This window comes from Echinops telfairi, unplaced genomic scaffold (assembly GCF_000313985.2).
Source record: "Echinops telfairi isolate 266 unplaced genomic scaffold, ASM31398v2 ScPeMD7_7469;HRSCAF=8507_0, whole genome shotgun sequence".
Classification (NCBI taxonomy): domain Eukaryota; kingdom Metazoa; phylum Chordata; class Mammalia; order Afrosoricida; family Tenrecidae; genus Echinops; species Echinops telfairi.
Window position 1 is genome coordinate 40,487,200 of NW_022111372.1, and position 23,590 is coordinate 40,510,789.

Below are 23,590 nucleotides of genomic sequence, written 5' to 3' on the forward strand. Positions count from 1 at the left end.
CCAGTACAAACCCAGGGAGCACGGCTTTCCTGGCCAAGCATTTAGATTTCCATGTACACAAATGTGCATGTGTGTGGTGTATGTACACGAGTCCACTATTTCTGGAAGAGTAATCCCAGTAGGCTAGAAGCGGGGCATGACTGCTGTAAAATGCAGGCGGGTCCTCATCCCTGGCTGAAAGAAGGGCTGGCTCTGGTTTTCTCCGTCTGGGAGAAGAGGCACCTGAAGGCACCGACTCACCGCTGTAGATACTTGCAGAAGCATCGAAGCTCCTGAAGGGTCTCCTTTGCTGTCTGAAAGGTTTCTTCTTCCACGAATAAGTCCGCCAAGTGGGCAGAGACATCCTCGCAGCAGCGCTCCAGCCGGGCCCGCTGGTCAGCCTCCAGCGCACACCTAGGCAAGGACCACAGCCAGGGGGCCGCTGTGACTCTTACACCGACAGAGAAGGGTCAAGATCTCTACCTTTACTGAAAGCACACAGACCGGAGCCAGTGAAGACGAAAAGAACAAAATGGTCCCAGCGGCTATGTGGTGGGCTCACAACTAAACCCCACCTCCCCGGAGCCCCGAGAGGGCGGGTGAGACTCGGAGAGGAGCGCTTTACAGGGGCAGAAAGCGTCACTTTCTCCTGCGGAGCCTCCTCCTGAACCTGGGCCATGCGGGCAAGATGGGCATCTCCTGCACTAGGTCAGTGCCCCTCTCCCCACAGGTTCTCCCAGTCACCCAGCCCTTGGTCAGCCCTGCCTCAGTCCCTCCAAGGTCTTCCTGGTTTCCCAGCCACACTTGACAATATGTGAGGACAATATGTGTGCTTGCAGCACAGCGTGTAATCACTATGCTACCTGGGGCCTGTGGTAACCCTGAAAGCAGTTGAAAAATCAACCTTGGCCATAATAAACTAATTGCATAACTTAGTATTTAAATGAACTTTGAGGCAACTGCCAAACATGAGACACTCGGAATTAATAAGTGTCACAAGTCCAGGCTTTCGAGCTGGGTGCCTGTGGTCATCCTGTGGAGCTCTTGGGGAGATGCTTCACAAGCTCCTGTACTCCAAGGTACCTGGGGGATGTGGTCAAGTGCACTGAGCCACAAACCCCAGTGGTTTCCCAGGCAAGGTGTGCTCCCACAGCCATCACTGGGGGCCGGAGCTGTGCGGGTCAAGCTTCTGGCCTGCAGGGGGGCGGCACTTTCCATGCACGTCATGCATGAGCGCCGGTTGAACCGGCTCCTGCTGGCCTTTTCTGGGATGAAAACATGAACATCGGTCTCCTCTGTGTCCCAGGCTTCCACCCAACTGTGGAAGGTAAGTTCCAACCAGCAGGGCAGGAGGTGGCACCAGTTGGCGGACCCATCATTCAGCCGCTTCAGGGCCCAATGGTGCAGAACAGCAAAGCTGGCCAGTGTGGTCCCCACCCACTCTTCAACTCTGGGTCCACGGGGGCTCACATGTGAGAAGGGGTCCTGCATACGCAGTGCCCGCTTCCCTGTGAATCCTGGCTCAAAGCAGGGTCCACGTCGTGATAGACAGGGCTCGGTGAGACACCATCAGGATCTTTCACCACTCTTGAAAGCAGTAAGGGTGGTGGCTGGCGTGGAGCAGACGCCGTGGGGCCTCCCTTGTCTGGTACAGGGTCAGATGGAGGGGAGGGAAGCTGAGGGTAGAGGGCAGTCCTGCCTCATTCCCCAGGGTGACACACACACACAGCGCGAGATGGTGTTTTCCATTCGGCTATCCAAAAGACACACCTCTTCTCAAATGTAGTTAAAACCCAGCTACCCTGAACTGTGCCTGGAGCTGTGCAGAATGGACCCTGGTCCCGCTCAGGGGTCGGCACACTTTTGAGCTGGAAGAGCCAATCCTGCCCCTCTCAACAATTTAAAAATTACTTGGGAGTCATAGATAGGTTTTAAAAAGCAAATGAAATCACCACTATCTAAATAATATCCTTTCAACTTGACTTCAGAGCCACATGTGTGTACCAAAAGAGCTGATATGGCTCGAGAGCTGTAGTTTGCCGGCTCCGGGTCTAGCTGATACACCTTGCCCGGCCCAGGTGGCCCCGTGCTTCACTCACCTGAGCTCCTGGGCAGCAGTCTCGTGGACACATTCTGTGACCACTAGCTCCGTCAGCTCAACAGCCAGTCCCTGGCTCAGCTGAGATAAAAGCAGCTCTCTCTCCTGTCTCAGTCTGAAGTTGAACACAAAAGACAGGAGGGTATCCTCTGAGCAGAAGAGGAAGGTCATCATCGGGAAGCTGTCAGTGGAGACGCAGGTCTGTCCCTCCTGCCCCACTGGGCTCCCTGGAGTTTCCCCGTTGAGCCTGGGTCCCACTCACCTTTCCTGCTCCACCCGGCGCCGCCGCCGCTCCTCCTCGACCTGCACCTCATTCATACCCTCAGCTGCAACAACTCTCAGAATGTCCTCAGTGGCAGCCCCCAGCAGCTCATCCAGCGCCACAACGGATGCACTGCGCAGAGAAGTCAGGAAGTCAAACAACTAACATGAAGCTCAGGGTGGCAGGGGCCGCTTCTAAACATGGCCTGTGAGCATGTGGGGCCAGGCAGAGTTTCACTCCATCAGTGGCTCTCGCCTTTGAGGAGGTCACCCTTTGAGACTCACATGCACATAGAGCAATAGCACTGGCCTCACCGTGCCACTAGGTGCACTGGGAGCTTTGTAAGACACTTGGAACCCTGAGGAATACCTGACTTAATTGCTTGAGAGCTCAGAAAACATTCTGATGATCAAACCCGCTACTGCCAGATGTCGGAAAGCAGAAACAGACGTGAGTACTTTAAACTTGCATTTATAGTTTGCAGTGTTTAGGGATTTAAACATACCAAATTATAAATGAAATGAGCCTTAACCCAAGATCAAATAAAAGTGAGTGCTTTCAATTTTCATGGGGAATGGACTCACTTTAAATTCTAGATTTTTTACTCACAGTCTGTTCCAAGTTTAAAGAAAATGGGTTTTAAACCTGTAACGTTAATCAACTGACTTGCTCAAAAAGCACACACTCATGGAAACTACAAGCCAATGGAGAGTGAGGGCCAGGAACACAAGCGGCAACGCCAGCCCCGCCCCGAGAACAGGCCACACTCAGGGCTGGACTGGCCCAGGAGCTCCCATCTGTGTGAGCAGAAGGTGTCACCTCTTGGAGGACAGAGGGCAGCACCTTCCGAGAGACACCGTGAAGAGAAGCTGTGTGGGGACAGTCTTAGAGCAGGAAGTTGAGGCCTCTCACCCCAGGGCCGTGGCTGTGTACTCCGCTCCGAGAGTGCCGACCTCCTCACAGTCTCTCTGGAGAACCTCCTGGATGATCTCATCCACCACCTGTGCAATGTCCTAGACAGGCAGGCAGACAGACATGGCTCAGCAACAGGCAGCGCAGCATGCTGACCTGCCTCCCGACATCTCCAAAGCCCGAGTCACAGTAACCAGGTAACCCAGCAGCCTGCAGAACTGAGACCGTCAGTCAGACAAAGGGGCGATGCAGGGCCGTCCAACATGGTGTCCCTGTGCAGGACCCCACCCGGGCATCACTGAGCAGACTGCAGCCTCCTGAGACAAGAGAGCATGACCACATGGCTGCACTTGACAATAAGCCCCACCTGGCCCCACCATGCCCCAACCAGCTCCTCTTCACCCTTGACACCCTCCCCTCTGTGGCTATACTTCAATCTGGGGACCCTGACCCTGGTGGCACCTGCTGAGTAGCCCACGGGCTACTGTCAATCACAGACAGATGAGAGCCTGCAGGCAGGTCAGCCCTAAGTCCTTCTCTCCGTAACTGCCCTGCACAGCCCTGCCTCACGGGGAAGCGGAGGCTGCGTGTCTGCAGTGTTGAACGGATGGCCGGTGCAGGCTGGCATCAACCTTTAACAAGGGCATCTGCTGCTACAGCTCACTCCAAAGTCTCAAAAGGCAGTCTCTATCACACAAGTCCCCTTCCTGGACACCTCAGTGGGTGTGAAGCCCTCGGAGTGTCGTGTGCGGAGACTCCGAGACCATGCGGAGGTCAATCACAGACACCCACACAACACACAGACCAGTCAACGCACTCAAAGTGCGATTCTAAAGGTTCCTACCGAGTCAGAGTACACAGGCGCCATTCTCGGAGGCAGTGGCTCCGGTTGTGTCGGGGGCTGGAAGAGGCCAGGCACCACAGCCGAGGATGGGGCTGGAAGGCGAGGCAGAGACCCAGGCATGGCCATGTGGGTCAGAGGCTGTGGGAGCAGCCCGGGCAGGGGCATGGTGGGCTCGGGGCGACGCTCTTCTCTCCCAACACCTGCAGGAAGCAAGGAAATGCAGGTCTTGGGGTGGGGAGATAACTCCAGCAGCTGGGCAGCCACCACCCAGATGGAACCCACAGTCGGGGGTGAGGTGGGGAGTGGGGTAGGGGTGGGTGGGTGGTGATGGTCTCCAGAGACAGTCAGCATGCCTAGTTTTAAAAGACTGAGTGATCCCTGGGTCATGTTCACACTCCCTGCCCGCAAACCACCAAGGGAGGCTTCAGGGAACCCACAGTCAGCCCCACCTGACCACACCCCACTCACCAGTGGCCTCTGTGGCAGGTCTCTGGGGGATGTGGGCTGGCTCCACCACCAGGCTCTCCCCCACATATTTGTTCTGGGAATTGAAGCTGCACATGGGTGTGTGGCTGGGGACAGGAGGCAGTGGCCCCCCATTCACAATCTCCCCAATAGACACCTTCAGCTTCTGGGTGACAAACACCGACTTCTTGGCCTTGGTCAAGCCCTCTGGTTCCAGGAAAGCCGACCGGTTTAGCTCAACATAGCTGCTGAGTTCCAAAGAAATAGAGGCATGTCAGACAGAAGACGCATGCCCTCGGCCGGGCCGGCGAGGGAGCAACACGCTCCGCTCGGGCTGGGGGACACCATGCAAGAGGGCAATTCGCCCTGGGTTGTGGGGTTTGGAGAAACTCCAACACAGGAGTGAGAAACCCACACAGGCAGGCCAATGCCCGGCCCTCCCTTCCCCCCTCTGCACCGGCGCTCACCCTTCAGAAACAGTCAGGCCATGGAGGCTGAGGAAGTCAACAGCCTCGTCCCCATCTTGAAAGAGTAGCATGCGCACCACGCTGTCCAGGGGGAAGGCAGTGGCCCGCTGTGTGCTCACCGTATAGGCCATATTGAGTGCCCTGAGCGCATCTTTACGGATCTGCAAGGAAAAGCCCACTGACCCATGCACACGCCAAACCCCGCCCTGCCACAGCATTAAGTGTGTGAGACAGGGCGGCCTCTTCCCGTCGGGACCTAGCCAAAGGGCACCCTGCTGGAGGCCCACGGTGGGGACTGCCCGCATAGAGGCAGGGTGCTCTGAGCAGCGGGGTGAGAGGTGGATGGACTGCTCCAGGATTACTGAGGCCCCATGGTGGGAGCTGCAGGGTGAGTCCAGGGAGGCTGAGCCCACACAGGCTGACCCCATGCGATGCTCACTGAGTCTGAGACAGGTCTTTCTGTGCGCCAGGGCAGACTGGGCCAGGTGCTGGGGCGCTTGCTGAGGCAACCTCAGCATGAGCAGGCTTACACCAAACATCTAGATCAGCATTACTGGGACCCTTCAAGCAGGGAGTTTGTTTTTCATGGAAGCCCTCAGGGCTGAATCTCTCTAACATCCGAGAGAGATTTCTCTTCTCTAAGCACAAGGACAGGATTTCCACACACTGCCATTCTGGTAATGGACAGTAATAAGGCGGGAGCCCCAGTCCACGCAGCTATGCTCCCGGGACAGAGGTACACCTAACAGCATGTTGGACAACAGGCCGCTTTCTTCCAATTTTGCAAGCACACCTACATCACTCACCTGATTAAAGTAGCAATGTAAAAGGCAAGCATTCAGGTAAGACGTAGACTGGACCAGTTTGAAAAACCGCACAAAGTTATTACTGTTGAGCGCAGCGAAGGCTTGAACGGCAAAGTTCACCTCGGGGGAGTTGCGAACAGCAGCCGAGAACTGCTGCACTTCTCTGGTAATTAGAGGTAAAAGGATGGCAACGTTCAGGAAAACAGCAGATAACACTGGAGAGGATGTGGAGCCAGGGCACATCATCCCGTGCTGGGAGGATTTTCTTGGAAAAGTACTAAACTCGTCGAGTAAATCCCGACTCAGCGACCCATAAGGATACCCAAGACTACAACTTCCAGGAAGAGACAGCTTCATCTTTCTCCCTCAAGGCTGTTGGGTTTGAAGCGCTGACTTGCAGTTGTCAACCCAACACCTACCCCAGAGCACTACCAGGAAACCTAGGATTACCATATGACTCACCAAGCCCAATTCTAGCCACATAGCAAGAGCTGACATGAAGTCACAAAGAAATGGAGTCCTGATGCATACTGCGACATGGGTCAATCTTAAAAACATCATGCTAAGCAAAAGCAGGCAAACACACAAGGACCCCAGTGATATGAAATATTTAGAATTGGCAAATGTACAGACACAGCCATGGGAACATGGCTACTAGGGACTTGGGGGCAATGAGCTTCCATGAAAGGTTATGAAGAAATGGAATCGGGTCACAAAACAGGGTGGACACGGTGTAACTGCACTGTGCATGTAAAAATGTATGAAATGGAAAAAGGGTGTTACATGTATTTTCACAATTAAAAAAAAAAGGAAGCCCAGACTTTTTCCTTAACTACCATATATACTCGAGTATAAGCTGACCCGAATATCAGCCTGGGCATCTAATTTTACCACAAAAACTGCATTAAAATTTGCTGAAAAACTCGGCTTATACTCAAGTATATACGGTAGCTTATTTGCATGTTTGCTTTTAAAAGTTAAGATCAGTTACACATCTAGACAGAGACAAGTTGGAGTGTGTGGGGGGGAAGAGACTAGGTTAAAAAGAATTTTTCTGGCTCCCTTTTAAAACTAGTTCACCCAAGAGATGAAAAACAAGCATCTCGGGCAAGCAGAGACAGTGACATATAACATGATCCGGCCACCGATCAAGACCAAGGCTCCTCCCGCAGCCTGTCTGAATGCCCAGACTTCAGCCAGGATAGCAACCCCCTGGCCAAGCTCACCCAGCTCAGACCTGCCCACCTGCTTCTTCTGCTCAGCAGGAAACCCATTTCCTATCCTGTCTCACTGGCACAACAAAAACCAAGGCTTTCCTTCCCTCCACCCCCTGGCCCCTGGGGAGGGGTGTGGGTGGGTGGGTCCAGACTCCCAACCTCGATGACCTATGTGGGAAGCCTTGATTACTGCGTAGCACTTGGATGCCAGAGGCGGCTCAGTTCCATCATCTCACCACCTACAGAAAGCACTTTGGGGTCTAATCTTGCCTTTCAACATCCCTGGGAGTCAGCCCCTCCCAGGCGGACTCACCTCAGGATATCCCCCTTGTTGAGGTTGAGCAGCACGTTGTAGCCCTGGAACTCTGCCTCACCAACACAGGAGATGCTCTTGTTCCTCAAGTCCTGGTACATCTCCTTCAGACTCTGCAGGCACTTGGTCATGTTCTCGTTGTTGATCTTGGCGTCGAAGGAGGACATGGGCTCCTCACACATAAAGTGAGCACAGTGGATGTGGAACCGCATGCATTTCTCAATCAGAGACACCGTCAGGGGGTCGCACAGGTGCTGCTGTGTGATGTCCTAGCCACAAGCAAGGGAGAAGGTACGTACACGTACACACACACACCCCCAGTACATCACACACGCACAGTTCATATGCACAGGCACATACTCTGCACACGAATACACATACACCGCACATAATGCATGCTCACACACCACGTGCATGTATCCGAGTCACAAATATACCTCACATCCAAGCACAAAACCTGATATGCTTATACAAAAACACGAAGGTGAATTCCTCATACACACAGGCACACACCTTTATTCATACACGAGTACCTCATTAGTACGCACACCTGATGATACATGTGACTCTCCTACAGGCATTCGCCATGTTTCATGCAGTTAACTTACAGAAAAAGCACGTCTCCTGATCGCCACGTCTTACTTTGCAGTTTGAAACAAAGCCCCCGAGGCCCGTTCTCATGGAACGCGGTCACACTGAGAAACCAGACTCTGGTGCCGTGGGGGCGGACTCTGAGTCGGCCCGGGGGTGCGAAGGAAAACTGCTCCACAGAGCTTCCAATGGCTAGTCTGGGGGAAGCCAACGGCCAGGCTGGTTTTCTGAGGCACCCTGGGTGGGTTTGAACTGCCGGCCTTTCAGGGAGGGGTAAGTAAAGCCCTTGGCTGTCCCCACCACCAAGGGACTCCTGAGATGAAACGTCACTGAGTAAAAGGAAAGGAACTACCGACTTCCGCTGGGTATCTGAACGCATCCCAGTATCTTCTGACCTTCCGAATGCCCCGTGTCCGGTTCCACACGAAGTCGTACCAGTCGCGCAGGCTGCCCTCCTTCTGGTCCATGATCTGGGTCACCAGGTAATCCATGGTCCTGCTGAGCACCGCTGAGGGCCGCAGCTCATGCGGCAGGGGCTCCTCCTGATCGGCTGAGGACCGACTGTACTCCTTCACAGCTGCCGCGTGGTCCACCTGGGGCATCAGGGCAGAGGCTGCTCTCATGGGACGGCCCCAGCCAGCATCTAGGAAATCTACGCCTCTCTGGCTTAAAACCCTTTCCCCAGCTGCTGCAGCTTGCACCTCAGCCTCCGCACTGCCGAGTGCTACCAAGAGCTGTCAACCCACTCTCTCAGCCACGGAGTCCAGCCCGAGTCAGGAGGCTAGAGGAGAGGGTACCACCGCCCCTCCTGTGGGTTTCTAGACTAACTCTTTATAGGAGTAGAAAGCCCGTCCTGCGCAGAAAAGCTGGTGATTTCAAACTGCTACCTTGAGGATAACCGGGGCTCCTCAACACACACACTAGCTGCTCGAGCTGCCCTGCCAGAGCTGCCAGTGTGAGACCTAGAGACAGGCTACAATGGGCACGGTGTCACAGCCGCCCTCGGGCACACACGGTTCATGCTCGAGGTTGCCTTCCTGCTTTTCCAAATTCAGAGACAAACTTTTGGCAATTAGGACGAGGAGTTCAGATGAGCGACAATCAAGTTGAGACGGTAGTGCTCCAAAAGTACACTGGGTGACAAATCAAGGACATCGCGGGATGCTCTCGTTCCAATCCCAGAGCATGTCTCCAGCAGCCAGAAACACCACGGGGACAGCAGTGCAGACTAACAGGTATGAGAGCAGCAGGGCGTGGAGGGGCATGGCCACCACCCCAAAGAGGTCTGGGCGCTGCCCCTGCCCCTGTGCAAAGCAGCCAAGGATGAGTGAACACCCGCCTCGGTGGAGGCACGGGCATGGGCAGCCCTGGCACAAAGCAAGCCTGGCCCCAGCCTGGCTGTGCACACCCTGGACAACGGAGGGTCTGGAGAGGAGTGGGTAGCTGTGGCACCCACCTGGTCTGTCCCAGGGATCACTTCAAACACACTCAGCTGGCTCCGTGTCTCCCGCATGTACCGCTCTTTCTCAGGACACATGTCCGGGCATGTTCCAACAAAAGTCCTCGCCTTGTCCAGGTCTGTCCTCCTCACCCGAGCTAGACAGAGTCAAGGGAAGAATAAATACTCCCACCCAGTCTGGGCCCCACCTTCCGTGTATGTTCATAACAGTCAGAACGAAACAGGATTTCTTAAAAGGGTCACTCACACAAGTCACAAAAGGCTAAGAAAGAAAAGCTTCCCAAGTGGACTTAGAACAGGGAAGGGAACCCCTCATACTGAGTGATGGGCTTCCAGGCTCACAGAGACCCCGGAGATGCCCATTCCCAAATGTGGCTCCCCATGCACCTAAGGCCAGATTCCAGGGAGGGGGTGCCCCCATTTGCAGGTAGGAACACCAGGGTGTTTCACAAATTCTACAATGACCTCGATGATGCTGCAGCACCCCATTTGTTAAAGGGGTTAATTTGCTAAGTGTAAGTAGTCAAAATACACCAGTATTTCTGAAATGCGGTTTTATCACTGCATCATTTTTTTTAACATACTGGAATCCCAAAATGCAAGTTAACTGGGACCTGAACTGAGGAGATAAACCAAGGTTATAAACAACTCACAGTTAATGTTACAAAAGAATTGTTTAAATGGAATGGAATGCACCTGCACAACTCAAAATACACACACACACACACACACACACACACACTTTCCCTCTTGTAAAATGCGGCACCTTGCTTTCTTCACTTGACCACTAATCTTAATCCACCACTGCCTCCCCAAAGGAGCCATTCCATTTACGGCTGGCTGGGATCCCACCTGTGAAAATAATTCTACCTTCACCAGTGCCCACTCAACAACATCCTAGGGTTTCCAATCTTTCTCCGTCACAAGTAACCTTTACAAGCCTCACTCACGTGTGCAGGTCTGTCTGTGAGACAGATACCTAGAGGCAGAAAGTCAACAAAGGGCAGACTCCTCTATGTTTCTGAGTTTGCATGTCCACCCACCCCCCCCTCCTGTGGGGCAGCTGTGGGCTGTAGGCTGTTCCCTGCAGCCTCCCCAATGCAGGCCGACCTCTAAGTCTCCAAAATTCCACAGGTGAGAAACCTACCACATATACTCCAATATATGCCGGCCCGATGATCAGCCAAGGCACCCAATTTTACCACAAAAGCTTGGCTTATACATGAGTATATACGGTACTTCTCTCACCACGAGGGGTTGGGGAGGCATCTCTCCGGTATGTTCATGAGTTAGTTCCTGACACTTTCTTTGCTGCAACCACTGCAAAAAAACCCTCCCCCCCCTGCCTGCCCCCCACCCCCGTGTGACTGCCTAGTCACTTAGTGTCCACTCTTCTATGGGGCTTTGGGCCTTTCTGACTAGTTCCTGGAGCTCTGTCCATACCAGGGGGGTGAGCTCTGTAGGTGATATGCTAGTGACGGATGCCTCCTTGGCTTGACAGTCCTTTCTGAATGTGTGGTAATGTCTTCACAGAAAGATGTCCTATTGTCACATGTGCTTTCTGCATCTCAACACTTGACCTCTGCGTGGTGTCACTTACCAGGGTCTGTAGGCTTTCTTTCAAACGTGAAATGAAATCTGAGGCCCCGCACCATGCTGCGTGGGCTGCTCACCCAAGGAAGAGCTGTGAACAGCGGGGCTTGGGCTCCCCCTCACACCCTGCAGCGCTGCGAGGAGGGTGCTCCCCAAGAGACTGTTTCACCAGGAGGGTTTGTTCACATCAGAGACAGCAGGAAAGAATGTCTGCTCACAAAGACACGATTCCATGAGGCTGTTACCTTGCCGCATGACCCGGTCCCTCTGGTCCAATAGGCGATACTTCTCCTCAGCGGTCTCGGCCACGGTGCCCAACAGGGCATTGAGGGAGGACACACAGAGCCCAAGAGCCTCAGCACTCTCGGAGCCAGAATCAAAGCGGTCACCATCAAATTGGGAGACCTTTAGGATACTAGGCTTCTTCACGGGAGAGCTGTAAAGAAACAGCACAGTAAGGGCCTCACGTCCACTGGGAAGCTACCTCCCACCACTCAGCTGGCGTCCTGCCCACAGCCCACCCACCTCTGCAGTGGAGAACCCACAAGCTTTGCAATGAGATGCACCTGCATTAATTAGGGGTGAGTACAAAGCTATTAATTACATTGTTCACTGTGGTTTTCATAATTTTGAAATGTTTCATTAAAAAAAAAAAATTAGGTGAGCCCCTTTAAGCACCTAAATGACCACTCAAAAATGTTTCTCAAATAAAAAAAATTCTGCCTGAGAAGCACACCTTAACCCCACTCGTGCCCACACTCTTCCACACACGGCTCCATCTGGAGAGGAGCATGTACTGACAGAGCGAGGCCCGCTCTTCTCAGGCCCCTTTCCAGCTGGCTGGCTCTCAGCAGTCAGGGGGCTGCGGTCTTGAAGAAGAACGATGACTGGTCGGGTGAGGATGGAAAAGCCAGCTCATCCAGGCTGCACCATGGACAGGGGAGCAACTTGGTTGTTGGAGTCATAACCAGGAGGAGATAGGGATCTGAGGCGGGTGGGGGTGGGGAGGGAGGTTGTCAGAGCAATGGCACCAAGAGGCGGAAATAAGGGGACAGTGGCAGTGGGGCAGGAGGAAGGTAAAAGGAAACAGAGGAAGGACCAAGGGAGCAAAGCAACGGGTAGAGGTATAAACAGCGGTGCACACATGTAAACACAGTAATCCACAAAAATAGAAGTATTGGCCCATGTACATATATTTATACGGCAATATACTGAGGTAGGGGATGGACTTCAGGCCTCTGCTCATACCGTCCTTCAATAAAAGGACAGTTTGTTCTAGCCAACTGGCAGTCTGAGGTGTTCATTCTCCTGAAACAATCGCTAAGACAAAACGGCATATGCAAATGTGGTAAAGAAAGCAGACGGTGTCCAGCGATTAAAAGATACAGCGCCTGGGGTCTTAAAGGCTTGAAGTTACACAAATTGCCATTCAGCAGTGAAGCAACAAGCCCACATGGAAGAAGCACACCGCTGGCGCAATCGTGAGGAGTCACGGGGACCAGGTAATAGGCATCAGCAGACACATAACAAACAAAAGCATATTGTTGAGAATGAGGGGGTTGGAGCAGAGATCCAAAGCCCATCTGTAGACAGTGGAACAGTCTCCCCACAGAGGGCCCACAGGGGAGGGATGAGTCACCAGGGTGCAGTAAAGCATCGATGAAGCACACTATATTCCCCTGGTCCCTTGAGGCATCCTCAACCCCCACTACCAAGACCTCAGTGCTGCTTCTCAATTCAGACTAGACCAGAACATGTACACAGGTATAGATAAGAGATGGTAGCTCACAACACACAGAATCCAGGAACAGAAGTGGGAACAGTGATACCAGGAGTGTAGGAGGAAAGGGAGGAGAGGAAGAGAAAGGGGGAACCAATTACAATGATTGACACATAACCATACACCCCTCTACAGGGGAAAGAACAGAAAACACGGAGGAAGAGAGACAGCGAGATGAAAATAACAACAATGTATAATGTGTCAGGGGGTTATAAGAGTAGAGGGGCAGGAGGGGGGAAAAAAGCTGATACCAACGGCTCAATAGAAAGTAAATGTCTAGAAAAGAATGAAGGCAACATATGTACAAACATGCCTGATTCAACTGATGTATGGATTGTATTAAGAGTTGTATGAACCCCTAATAAAATGATTTTTAAAAAAGAAAGAAAAAAGAAAAACCAGCTCATCATGCAATGCAGTGAGAAAACAGTAAACTGTCCCAAAGGCCTGAAGGCAACTCAGCAGGAAGCTCTGGCCACAGAGCAAGCACAGAGTCAAGCAAGGGGGCTATGGGCAGTGCCCAGACAGGGTGGCTAAGGGAGAAAGAGGCAGCAAGCCGAGCCCACAGCAGAGCCAGCTTAGCCCAATAGCTGTGTCGCCCCAGTGAGCACACGACCAGGGCCTTCACCCACACCCTGAGCTCCGCACGGTCATTAGAAACACTGTTAACACAGCATGCTCGCCTAGTCACTGCTGATGGGCTTGTATTCCGAGTGGAACCACGTGCTGCCACAAGGCCACGTACCCCCTCCACCTGCCCAGACGGCACCCTGGGAACTCCAAGGAGGAGACAGCCCCACGGTACACTCTGAGGCAAGGGCAGGGGGGAAGGGGAATGCTGGGATGAGGCAGCTCCATAGGAGGGCTCTCACAGCCAAGGCCATGATAAACAAAACAGAACAAGATACACATCAATGTGTCGCCATCCCCTCTGTGGTCAGCGAGATCCAGAGTCAGAAACTCCTGTGCAAATGCTCTGGTCTTGAGACCACCAGCCCCATCGGTCTAGGTTCCAAAGGGTCATTCCAGCCCTCATGCAGGCCCAGGGGCTGCTGACCCCTCCCCTCCCACACCATACCATTGGCTTGGGGGGACAGGCAGCCCAGAAAAACCCACAGCAGCAATGTGTTGTCTGCATCTCCCCGTACATCCCCCAGCCCCATCAGCACCCTTCCTCAGCTTCTCCTGCCCTTGCCACCCCCCCACCCCCCAGCACATTGCCCTACATTCTACCCAGGCTCCAGATGTGCCAGAGGCCAGGAACACATCCACCCTACCGCCACCCGCACCCCCTCCCCCCCTGGAGTCAAGGACCTTTGTGCCACGCGAACACTGCACGGCCTTCAGCACTGGAAAGGCTGGGCCTCACCTTTTACTCAGGAGGCCGCTGCTGGCTGCCACCCTGCTCACGGGCTTGCACAGGGGGGAGTGGGAGGATACGTCTTCCCGGCCTAGGTTCGCGTCACCGTCGCCTGGCTGCTTTTCTTTGGGGATAAAGGGCTTCTTATTGGGACCTGAGGGGACAGAAGTCAGACAGAGTACACGATAGTATGCGTCATCTCACACTGGACTTCGTATGACCTTTTTGAGAAAGCGAGGCCCCAAGAATCCACCACGAGAAACAAGGGGCCACCTCACCTACGGGGCCAGGGCTGGCGGTTGGAAAGATTAACTGAAAACTCACTTGCTTTCTTCTTATGCCAGAAGATGGTCACATCTTCATGCAGACTTTTCCCCTTCTTTCTCGCCAGGGCTGCAGATGCCTGGAAAACAGCCCGACGCCACAAATGAGGAGACAACACCAAGGGAAATGTAGAAAAGTCACATGCAGGGAGGACAGCCAAAGGGGTGGTCTGAGTGCAGGACAGAATTGATAAGTGATGTGACGCTGCCCTTCCAAGCACCTTCAAGACAAGGAGAAGACTAATGCCAAGACACATGAAGTTCTCTAAGGAACACCAGGTCCACCGATACTAGGAGACAAGGCCCCTCCCCTTAAACTGTGAGCCAATAGAGAAAGCCCTCAATTCTAGCCTTCCCAAGGGTCCCTGGTGGCACAGGGGATGACCACGTGAGTTGCTAAGCACAAGGTCAGTGGTTCAAACTGCAGCCACTCCCGGGAGAAAACAAGGCCGTCTTCTATAAAGGTTTAATCTTGGTAGCACACAGGGGCAGTTCCACTCTGTCCTACAGGGTTGCTATCGTGAGTCTGGATTTGGGTTTAAGCTTTCCAAACTGTGAGAGAATGAATGTCTCTGGGCTAAAACCAACCACTTGTGGGATTTCTGTTCTAACATTAGATAACTTAGACCAGCAGTTCTCAACCTGTGGGTCAGGACCCCCTTGGGGGTCGAATGACCCTTTTACAGGGGTCGCCTGATTCTTAACAGTAGCAAAATTGCAGTGATGAAGCAGCAACAAAAATAATTTTGTGGCTGGGAGTGTCACTACAACATGAGGAACTGTACTAAAGGGTCGCAGCATGAGGAAGGTTGAGAACCAGTGACAGTTGCCGTGTAAGCAAATTAGAGTCACTTGTACTTGTATCCCGACCCATACAAAAGTAAAGGGTGGCCAGTAGGACCAGATGTGCTCATTTTTAGCCTGTCTGGATTTTTGTACCTAAAAATAAAAAACTTGTGGTGCAAATAGCTAGCGTACTCAGGACTAACCAGAGAGTCTGGAAATTCAACTCCACTCAGAGGTGCCTCGGAAGAAAGGCCTGACAATCGACTTGCCAATACTCAGCCACTGAAAGTACCTGGGGTGTAGTTTCACTGATACCCGTGGGGTCATTACGAATTGGAACTTGAAGACAACTGGTGAAACACAGTGATTAATGTTAAACCAAAAAAACACACACCAAACAAATGCATTGCCAGCAAGTCGATTTCCGCTTATTGTGACCCTGTAGGACAGAGCAGAACTGCCCCTTTGGTTCCTGAGACTTTAACTCTTTTGGGGAGCAGACAGCCTTCCCTTTCTCCCGCAGAACGGCTGATGGTTCACACTGGAGGGTGAGCAGTTCAGTGCATAGCCCACCACATCAAGGGATCCAAAGCGAGGCCCCACCCCTTTCCCCAGAGACACACTGCCACGCAACTGCCACTTCCTCCCCTGTCTCACAGCATGTGAGCCTTCAGAAGTTGAACTTCTTTACGGTGAGCACGTCCACACACTCAGCCTCACTGGCTTTAGACGAGATGACGTTCATCTGATCACACACAGAATTCAAGATCTCAGTCACACTTAAGCAAAAGCATCTGTAGAGTGACGCGCGGGAGATCACCTACCACAGAATGTACACACGCCCACCTCCGTGCGAACACACCCACAGGTGCGTTGACAAAGCCACACTGGCTAACCACGGCAAGCCAAGCGTGCCACCAGGGAAGCTAAGCTTTGTTGTAATAATGAGTTCTCTATGATGACAACCTTGTCATACAACCTTGTTTTTTAAGTTTTCAGCTTCAATGGGAAGAGTAGGCACATTACAACAGCCCCTCCCCCACGGGGGGTTGAGGTTGGGGGGGGAGAAACAATGTTGAAAGATGAGGAATTATATTCATTACCAAATATTAAAATGCCTCAGGGCACCCATAAACATTAGATAGATTAAAAGACCAGAAACGGAGCCAGGTATGTGTGGGCACACATATACGTGGTACCTGTGAGGGTGGACCATTCCTTAAGGGGTTCACCAACCTTTCAGTTAGCAACCACCAGCTTACCCCGAAGCCACCAAGACTCCTTGAAGAACGGAGAAATTGGTCGGGTAGGTGGTTGTTTCTGTTAGGTGCCATCAAGTCAGTTCCACCCACAGCAGTGGATGGTGGGTGGGGTTAAAAATGTAAACCTCGGGCAACAGGTGGCAAGTTGGAGGTACTCACGTGATTGAAGAAATACACCACAGCGAGTTTTTTGCTGCGCCTGGTATAGACCCGCTGCACTTTGGCGATTTTGTTGAAGTGTTTCTCCAGAACGGACCTGTCATTGAGATAATCGGGGATGTTCTTGCACTGGATGGCCGTCAATTCCGTAGAGGACACGCCCCCGAGGCTGTCTGTGCTCTCGCCTCTCTTCCTCGGTGCAGGAGTTCCTCTTAGAGAATCTGGAGGAACCAGAAAAGCGGCATCAAGCGTTAACGAGGCACTAACTCTGCAAAAGCAAAGGAAGAAGCTGCGCTTGTAGTTAGGAACTGCTGCCCGCTGGAATTCCTCTGACAAGTCAGGAGCCCCACAGTGGACAAGGTAGATCAGCTTAAGGCCCAGGTACACCGTGGACTGGCCAGTCAGATTAAATCTGCTTTACGTTTTTAGCGCTCACCTTCTTTTTTACTTCTGCCTTCTGTTTCTTCCTCTTTTTTCACACCAGAAAGCCTGGAAAGGGCCAAGACAGACGGACTCCCTCCTGGCACAGCCAGATGCGTGTTTTCCTCCGACTCAACACAGCCACTTTCCCTCTTAAGTTCCTTGCCCACACGGCCTACGTCTTTATTGCTCTTCAGGACGTCCTGTAAGGTCCGATCAAAGAGAGTGCCTCCACGGGGTCGGTTCAGGTGGACAGGCCGCTTATCCGGGGGCGGGTGGTCGCTCCGGGACAGGGAGTCGGAGTCTTCCACAATGTCTCGGTCATGTCTCCTGGGGGAGCGATCCTGGTCCTCCTTCCTTTTCAGGCCTTTCACGAGGCTGGGAAGTGGGTCCACCTGGGAGACCGCTTCTTCACATCCCTGCCTCACAGCTATTTTGCCTCCTGCAAACGGGTCACCCAAAGCTCCGGAAGATGACGCAGGGAATGTGGTGAAGCTGCTGTGAGAACCCCCAAACAGGGATTTAGGAGCTCGCTTCTCTTCCTCTACGCTTTGGTTTGACAAGGCAGGTGCAAACACAGATGATGAACTGTTACTATTATTAACTGGTTTTGAAAAGGTGAAATTTGAATTGGTAGACGAGTTACTTGTCCCTGGAGGAACCGAAAAAGGGGCCAGTCCCCGAGAGCCACTATTAACTGGGTGGGAAAATGAGAAAAACCCAGAAGGAATTTGGCTCTGGGTTTTCTCAGGCTCAGCTTCAGCCCCCAATATTGGTCTGAACATCGCATTTTCCAGAGGCTTAAAGCGGAATTCAGTTTTTCCAAAGCCAGAGGTCACTCTCTCTCCAGCTTCCAGTCCAAAGGGAGACGAATGTGGGAAAACCCCAAGGTTGGTGGGTGATTTAAAGCTAAATCCTGGGTTTCCAGACATAGATGAACTTGAAGATCCAGAGGCAGCTGCAAAGGTTGAACTGTGTTCAAGTCCAGAAAAGAGCCCAACATTTGAAGTTGGCCCTGAAGAGGAATGACTTGCTCCTGAAGGCGCTGGGAAGCTGGACATGTGTGAAAATCCTGAGCTTTGTCCTGGTGATGGATTGTTTTGTCCAAAAAGAGAAGGCTGACCAAATTGGAATGGCTGGTTGGCATGAAATGCCCCTAGGGTGCTGCTGGAAGACGGTGAAAACATACCAGGCTGCTGCCCACTGAAAGGGTTAGAGGGGTTCATCTTCAGATACAAGTTCTGACAGACAGTAGTAGGGACTGTGTGCAAAATGAGCCCCTTTCCTTAAACAGGGTGTGGTGCCATCGCAGTGCTCCTTTATCATCACAAGAAGCTGAAAGAGAAACATTTGTATTAACCACTGTGGCTGTGCCCCCATAGAGGATTGAATCAATGAAAAGAAACCAGAGATCACAGCTAAGGATCATTCTTTAGGAGGGCCAAGGACCGAGTGGAATAGTCTTACTTTCCTAGAGGTAGTCGGTTCTGCTTTTGGAGAGCAAGGGGAGGGGAGGATACACAGAACTCTGCTAGGAAGGTTTATGGTGTGGTCTTTTAAAAGATTTTTTTTTTTAAAGAAGGTAACGGAATTCCAATCATTTTACTGTGCTGGTACGTTTACCCAAAACCTCAAACGATAACATGACTGCCGTTACACTTTGCAACTTCGAGATAAGTTTGCTTTCTCCTTGCAATCCTAAGTGCAAGGATGTAACAATTTGAACATTAGTGTTTCCTACTCCACCCCCCCCATCCCACCCCCAATAAACTGAGCATTAAAGTATTTGTACCGGAAGTAAAATATTTGGGATGCATTGATTTTTGTTGTTTTGTTTAGGAGATCCTGGGGGTTAGGCTGTTCTCATTTACCACCTAGGCGACTACTCCGGGAACGGGCTCCCACAACGCAGGCGCGCGCGCGATCGCGAACGCGGAGGTGCAGCCTCTGGCCACCGGGAGCAGGGGACGCGCATCTCACCCAGCGAGTCCCGCCGTCCAAGGGCCCAGCCCGCCCCGTTAGCGTCGGCCGTCAAGGCGGAAGTGGGGCTCTGAGCCGCCCCAACGTCGACGCTGCGCTCACTCCTAGGCTGCAGGGCCTCCAAAGCCCGAGGCCGCCCGTGCCCTGGGTCCCCTAGGCGCCGGGTGCAGACAAAGGCTGGGTGCAAGTACCTAAGCCAGCGCCTCCCTGGGAGCTGCGGGCAGAAAACGCAGCGGACGAACTTCCGGTACGGGCCGCTCCGGATGCGCAGCTCTCGGGTTCCGCTTTTCAGTTCCGGGCCGCTCCGGGTGCACAGCTCTCGGGTTCCGCTTTTCGGCCGGGACCGCGGCTCAACTTCCGGTGGGCGGGACCAGGGCGGGATCAGCCCCGCCCGCGCCGGCCGCCCTGACAGGCCTGGCCCCGCCGCCTGTGAGTGTCGGTACGCAAGCGCGGGGCCCCTTGTCCCCGGAATGCGGGCGGAACCATCTCCTCGCGGCCCCACGCAGCCTGCCCCCCAACTCCCCGCTCTGCCCGCACTTCTTGCCACCCCATCGAATCCAGTCCCAGCCCACCCTACCTCGCTTCACATCCTCCTTCCGCCCATTTCTGTGAAATCCCCGCGAATGCTACCAAGTAAAGTGACGGTGCCCGCGCGCGTGTTTTCACCGAATTGACAGATTTGTCTTCTTTGACCTTTTGACCGCAGATCCCTTTGCAAACGACTCTCAAGGTGCCGGTGGGTCTTGCAATGAGTTTGGTGCTGAGAAATCTGCAGCGCGTCGTCCCCATTCGGAGAGTCCCACTGCGCAGGAAGATTGAGCTCGTGCGGAGAGTCCTAGGGGTGCAGAAGTTTGACCTGGGTGTCATCTGCGTTGACAACAAGACTATTCAGCACATTAATAGAATCTACAGAGAGAAAAACGTCCCAACAGATGTGCTTTCTTTTCCTTTCCATGAGGTAAAAAATAGCTTGCTCTTGTTTAGTCAGCCGGCCACAGTGAATCGCTAAGCCTCAGTGATATTTGACTTTATTCACGTCAGGGACATTGTAGCCTCATCAAAGTATTTTTATTTAGAAAATGGTCAAGTATACCCCAAATAAAGAGAACGCTGTCATCAGCTTCCATGGACCAATGCCCATCACCCAATTCCACCTGTGGGAATAGGTGATTGGATTCTCCACTCTTTAACGCCATCTGAAAACTCCAAATTCACTGTTAAGTCCCTAATGACTGTACAGGACAGGATTAAACTGACCCCCGTGGCTTTCTGAAACTAACTTTTCTGGAGAAGAAAAGCCACATGGGCATTTAAAAAGAGAGATAAAGTGCATCAGCTATTTTAAGGGTGATCAGTAACAATATGCATGGATTTAAAACGGAAATAACAGGGTCAATGTTTTCAACAAGGAAGATGTGGAAGCTATCAAGTTGTTACTGTGTGACCTCAAGACTGCCAGCTAATGTGACCCTATTAGGTTCCCGTCTACGTTAAGCAAATGACTCGGCCAAGGCCGGGCATGGTGTTAGTCTCGGCATAAATTGGATTAACCTGTTGAAAAGTTTGGCAATAAGTTTCAACAGCAAATAAAACATTTGCAGTGAAAGTTCTAAGAGCCAGAACTCCATCGGACTGCCTTGTTTGTCCTGGTCTCCAAGTTTTCTCCTTTGGACAGCGTACAGCGAGCGTTCCCACTTGCCCTTTAGTAGTGGAAAATCTGTGAGCTTTTCTTCTCTAGCAGGTTCTGCCTTATATAGGGTCCAGCTCAGGCCTGTATATACAACTCGGGCCACTGCCACCACACCTACAACTTATTGTATATATAACCTAGGCCACTGCCACCACACCTACAATTTATTGTGTATATAACCTAGGCCACTGCCACCACACCTGCAAGAGTGAAAGAAGATAAATATACTAAAATGCTCATTTATTTTCTGTAACACGAAATAAAAAATGCAAACACGCTAAGTACCGACCGTGGGTGACTGGCTTACGGTGCCTTCCCAGCAGAATGGGGTGGTCTTTGTGGAGACTTGTTGAGGATGGAATACCAAGCAGAGTGACCAGGAACATTTCACTGAGTCACTGTGATGCTTAACTCTCTAGTAGTTAGGAGTCCATATGATTCTATGTTGGGAGGGATGACCGAATGGAAAGTAATCCACTTGATCGGGTGCAAACATCTTAAGCTGACCCATAATTCTTTCTTTTTTCTTTTCATTTTTTAAATCATTTTCTTGGGGGCTTTTTTACAGCTCTTATAACTATCCATACATCTTTTGTGTCAAACACATTTGTACATATGTTGCCATTATCCTTTTCAAAATATTTTCTTTCTACCTGAGACCTTGGTATTAGCTCCTCATTTTTTTCTCCCTCCCCCACCTTCCCACCCTCATGAACCCTTGATAAATTATAAATTATGATTATGTTCATATCTTAAGCTGACCCATAATTCTTGTGTGCAGTGGTTGGACCCCGTCCTCCACAGAGCCCCTACTGGTACCCTACCCCACCCCACCCCCGCCTGGGGACAGTGTGCAGCTCAGCCCGGCCCTGTAGCCTGTGGTCCGGTCTTCGATGTCACTGATGTGGTGTTCTCCAAGTCTGCATTTGCTCCTTTTCAGAATCTGAAGGCCGGTGAAATTCCCCAGCCTGACTGTCCAGATGACTGTAACCTGGGCGACATCTTCCTGGGAGTGGAGTATATCTTGCAGCAGTGTAAAGCCGAGGAAGACTACTACGACATCCTAACTGTGAGTGCAGCACTGACATGGCCTGGCCTGGGGAGTGAAGGAGGCTCTCGTGTGCGCGTGCACGGTGACTTGCACAGGTGCAGGTGTAAAGCAAGCTGCTGGGGAGAAGGCATGGCCATGGGTAGCAAGGTCTGGCTTGCCTTGCCCATGAAGAAAGGGGAGGTCCCAGGCCGGGCATGGGAGGCTACTTACAACTGGAGGTCATTTCTGAAAAGGCTTGGAGTTTGTTGGATTGTTTCCTGAGGCTTTTTCCAAATGACTTTGACAGGTGACGGCCACCCATGGGCTCTGCCACCTGCTGGGGTTCACACACGACACCGAGTCCGCGTGGCAGAAGGTACAAACTGGGCTTCTTCCTCTTGACTCTGGTTGTTGCCCCCTTGCCTGTTCTCTCAGCTGCCACATCCCCACTGCTACCATCCCCCAGTCCTTCACACCCATCCACCTGGCACCTGGAGCATATCGGGAAAGGCAACCGTTATGCACCAGGGTCAGAACTTGAAGGGCCTCCAGCAAGACTCAAGATTCCCACTTCACCCTCGCCAGGCCGGGCCATCACTTCCTTTCTCAGAAGATGCCTGACCCTTTCCCTTTCCACTGAATGCCCCCACCCACCCTCCCTGGCACCTGCTCATCTGGTCCTACCTCGACAAGCTCTCCCTCCCACCCCTGGCAGGCCAGCCTCCCCCTTCCCCCACCGTATGATTCCGCCACTGTGCAGAGGTGGCCATGAGCCTCAGCAGGGAGAGGCTTTACAAGGGAGGGGGGGCTGCCTTACTCTCCTAGAGCTGCGGTGACAGAAATACCCCAGTGGGTGTCTTTTAAAAATAGAGATCTATTTTCTCATAATCCTCCCTTGTCTATTTCAGCTTCAGTCGCTGCTGCTATCCTTGGTGCTCCCGTTTGTAGGTGCAAATGCCTCCACTGTCGTCTCCTCTTCCCCCAGGGGGTCTGTGTCTGTTGACTCTTTTTAGAATGCAGAAGGATTCGGTTTAGAGCCTCTGCGATGGCCTTTATAACATCATGAAAGAAAACCCTAATCCCAAACAGGATCACGTCCACACGTACAGGGGCGGCATATTCAGTACACAGTTTAAGGGATACCATCAGTCCATAACAAGGACCAGCCGGGGATGCAGGGCAACAGGGGAGCGCAGGCATGCCTCCTTCCTCACCCCTGGACTGGGACCTGGGGGAGGAGTATCCCCTTTGGGAGGCACTGCAGCAGGTTTCCGCCCCTCTTCCAGATGTTCCAGAAGGAGAAGCAGGTTCTGGAGGAGTTGAACCGGCACATGGGGACCAGACTGCAGCCCCTGAGCAAGGGCCTCTTCTGATGGGGGCCATGGAGGAAGTGGCTGCCAGGGCCCAGCAACTCCAGCACGGACTGGCAGGTGGAGATGGGCCCTTCCATTTTGGACATACTTTGGCCTCTGAGCTGCTGCTGTTCTCTGGGGGCAATGAGGTGCTGACCCAAATTGGGTCTAAATTCCATGAGTAGAACCTGACTATTAAAGCATTCGAGATTTAGTGTCACTGTAATAGAGTTATTCTTGAACCCTTTAGAGCTGAAAGATGGAGCAGATTAACTCTGCCCTCTGTGGGTCATGCCAAGACTTTAGGTGCTTCCCGACACAACCGCTGAAGACAAAGCGGGTGAATAAGCAGATGTGGTGAAGAAAGCTGATGGTGCCCGGCTATCAAAAGATATAGCGTCTGGGGTCTTAAAAGCTTGAAGGTAAACAAGCGGCCATCTAG

The 23,590-nt window shown here is 52.4% G+C and overlaps 2 protein-coding genes across 5 annotated transcripts in view; one reads left to right on the top strand and one right to left on the bottom strand.

The window, feature by feature from the left end:
• LOC101660092 (minichromosome maintenance complex component 3 associated protein) overlaps positions 1 to 19,274 on the bottom strand; it is a 33,355-nt gene extending 14,081 nt beyond the window's left edge. Inside the window, exons 1-17 of the mRNA XM_004697277.2 lie at positions 19,077 to 19,274; positions 17,113 to 18,431; positions 16,677 to 16,897; positions 14,471 to 14,549; positions 14,156 to 14,300; positions 11,252 to 11,442; positions 9,411 to 9,550; positions 8,350 to 8,547; positions 7,364 to 7,632; positions 5,834 to 5,996; positions 5,028 to 5,188; positions 4,564 to 4,805; positions 4,096 to 4,295; positions 3,252 to 3,352; positions 2,340 to 2,471; positions 2,079 to 2,192; positions 241 to 393 (exon numbers count right to left, since the gene is read on the bottom strand). Coding sequence (XP_004697334.1) covers positions 241 to 393; positions 2,079 to 2,192; positions 2,340 to 2,471; positions 3,252 to 3,352; positions 4,096 to 4,295; positions 4,564 to 4,805; positions 5,028 to 5,188; positions 5,834 to 5,996; positions 7,364 to 7,632; positions 8,350 to 8,547; positions 9,411 to 9,550; positions 11,252 to 11,442; positions 14,156 to 14,300; positions 14,471 to 14,549; positions 16,677 to 16,897; positions 17,113 to 18,322 — 3,719 coding nt within the window. The 5' untranslated portion in view covers positions 18,323 to 18,431; positions 19,077 to 19,274. The remainder of the gene's footprint in view (positions 1 to 240; positions 394 to 2,078; positions 2,193 to 2,339; positions 2,472 to 3,251; positions 3,353 to 4,095; positions 4,296 to 4,563; positions 4,806 to 5,027; positions 5,189 to 5,833; positions 5,997 to 7,363; positions 7,633 to 8,349; positions 8,548 to 9,410; positions 9,551 to 11,251; positions 11,443 to 14,155; positions 14,301 to 14,470; positions 14,550 to 16,676; positions 16,898 to 17,112; positions 18,432 to 19,076) is intronic.
• A 12-nt stretch (positions 19,275 to 19,286) lies between these two features.
• On the top strand, positions 19,287 to 23,362 carry YBEY (ybeY metalloendoribonuclease). Of its 4 annotated transcripts, none has more exons than XM_045284417.1 (6): positions 19,287 to 19,323; positions 19,783 to 20,034; positions 21,707 to 21,835; positions 22,104 to 22,172; positions 22,705 to 22,744; positions 23,083 to 23,362. In XM_045284417.1, exons 2-6 carry the CDS (start codon positions 19,825 to 19,827, stop codon positions 23,331 to 23,333), a joined length of 699 nt encoding a protein of 232 aa, XP_045140352.1. In that variant the 5' UTR covers positions 19,287 to 19,323; positions 19,783 to 19,824; the 3' UTR covers positions 23,334 to 23,362. The 4 variants fall into 4 exon arrangements, with proteins under 4 accessions (XP_045140352.1, XP_045140351.1, XP_045140353.1 ...); XM_045284416.1 differs by lacking the exon at positions 19,287 to 19,323 and adding an exon at positions 19,462 to 19,515; XM_045284418.1 differs by lacking the exon at positions 19,287 to 19,323 and adding an exon at positions 19,491 to 19,505.
• The last annotated feature ends 228 nt before the right edge of the window (positions 23,363 to 23,590 follow it).

Excerpts from the sequence above, each read along its gene's own strand:
- YBEY (XM_045284417.1), top strand. The coding sequence starts at position 19,825 with ATGAGTTTGGTGCTGAGAAATCTGCAGCGCGTCGTCCCCATTCGGAGA. Across the intron at positions 20,035-21,706 it reads TTTCTTTTCCTTTCCATGAG|AATCTGAAGGCCGGTGAAAT; the intron begins GTAAAAAATAGC and ends GCTCCTTTTCAG. Across the intron at positions 22,173-22,704 it reads CCGAGTCCGCGTGGCAGAAG|CTTCAGTCGCTGCTGCTATC; the intron begins GTACAAACTGGG and ends TGTCTATTTCAG.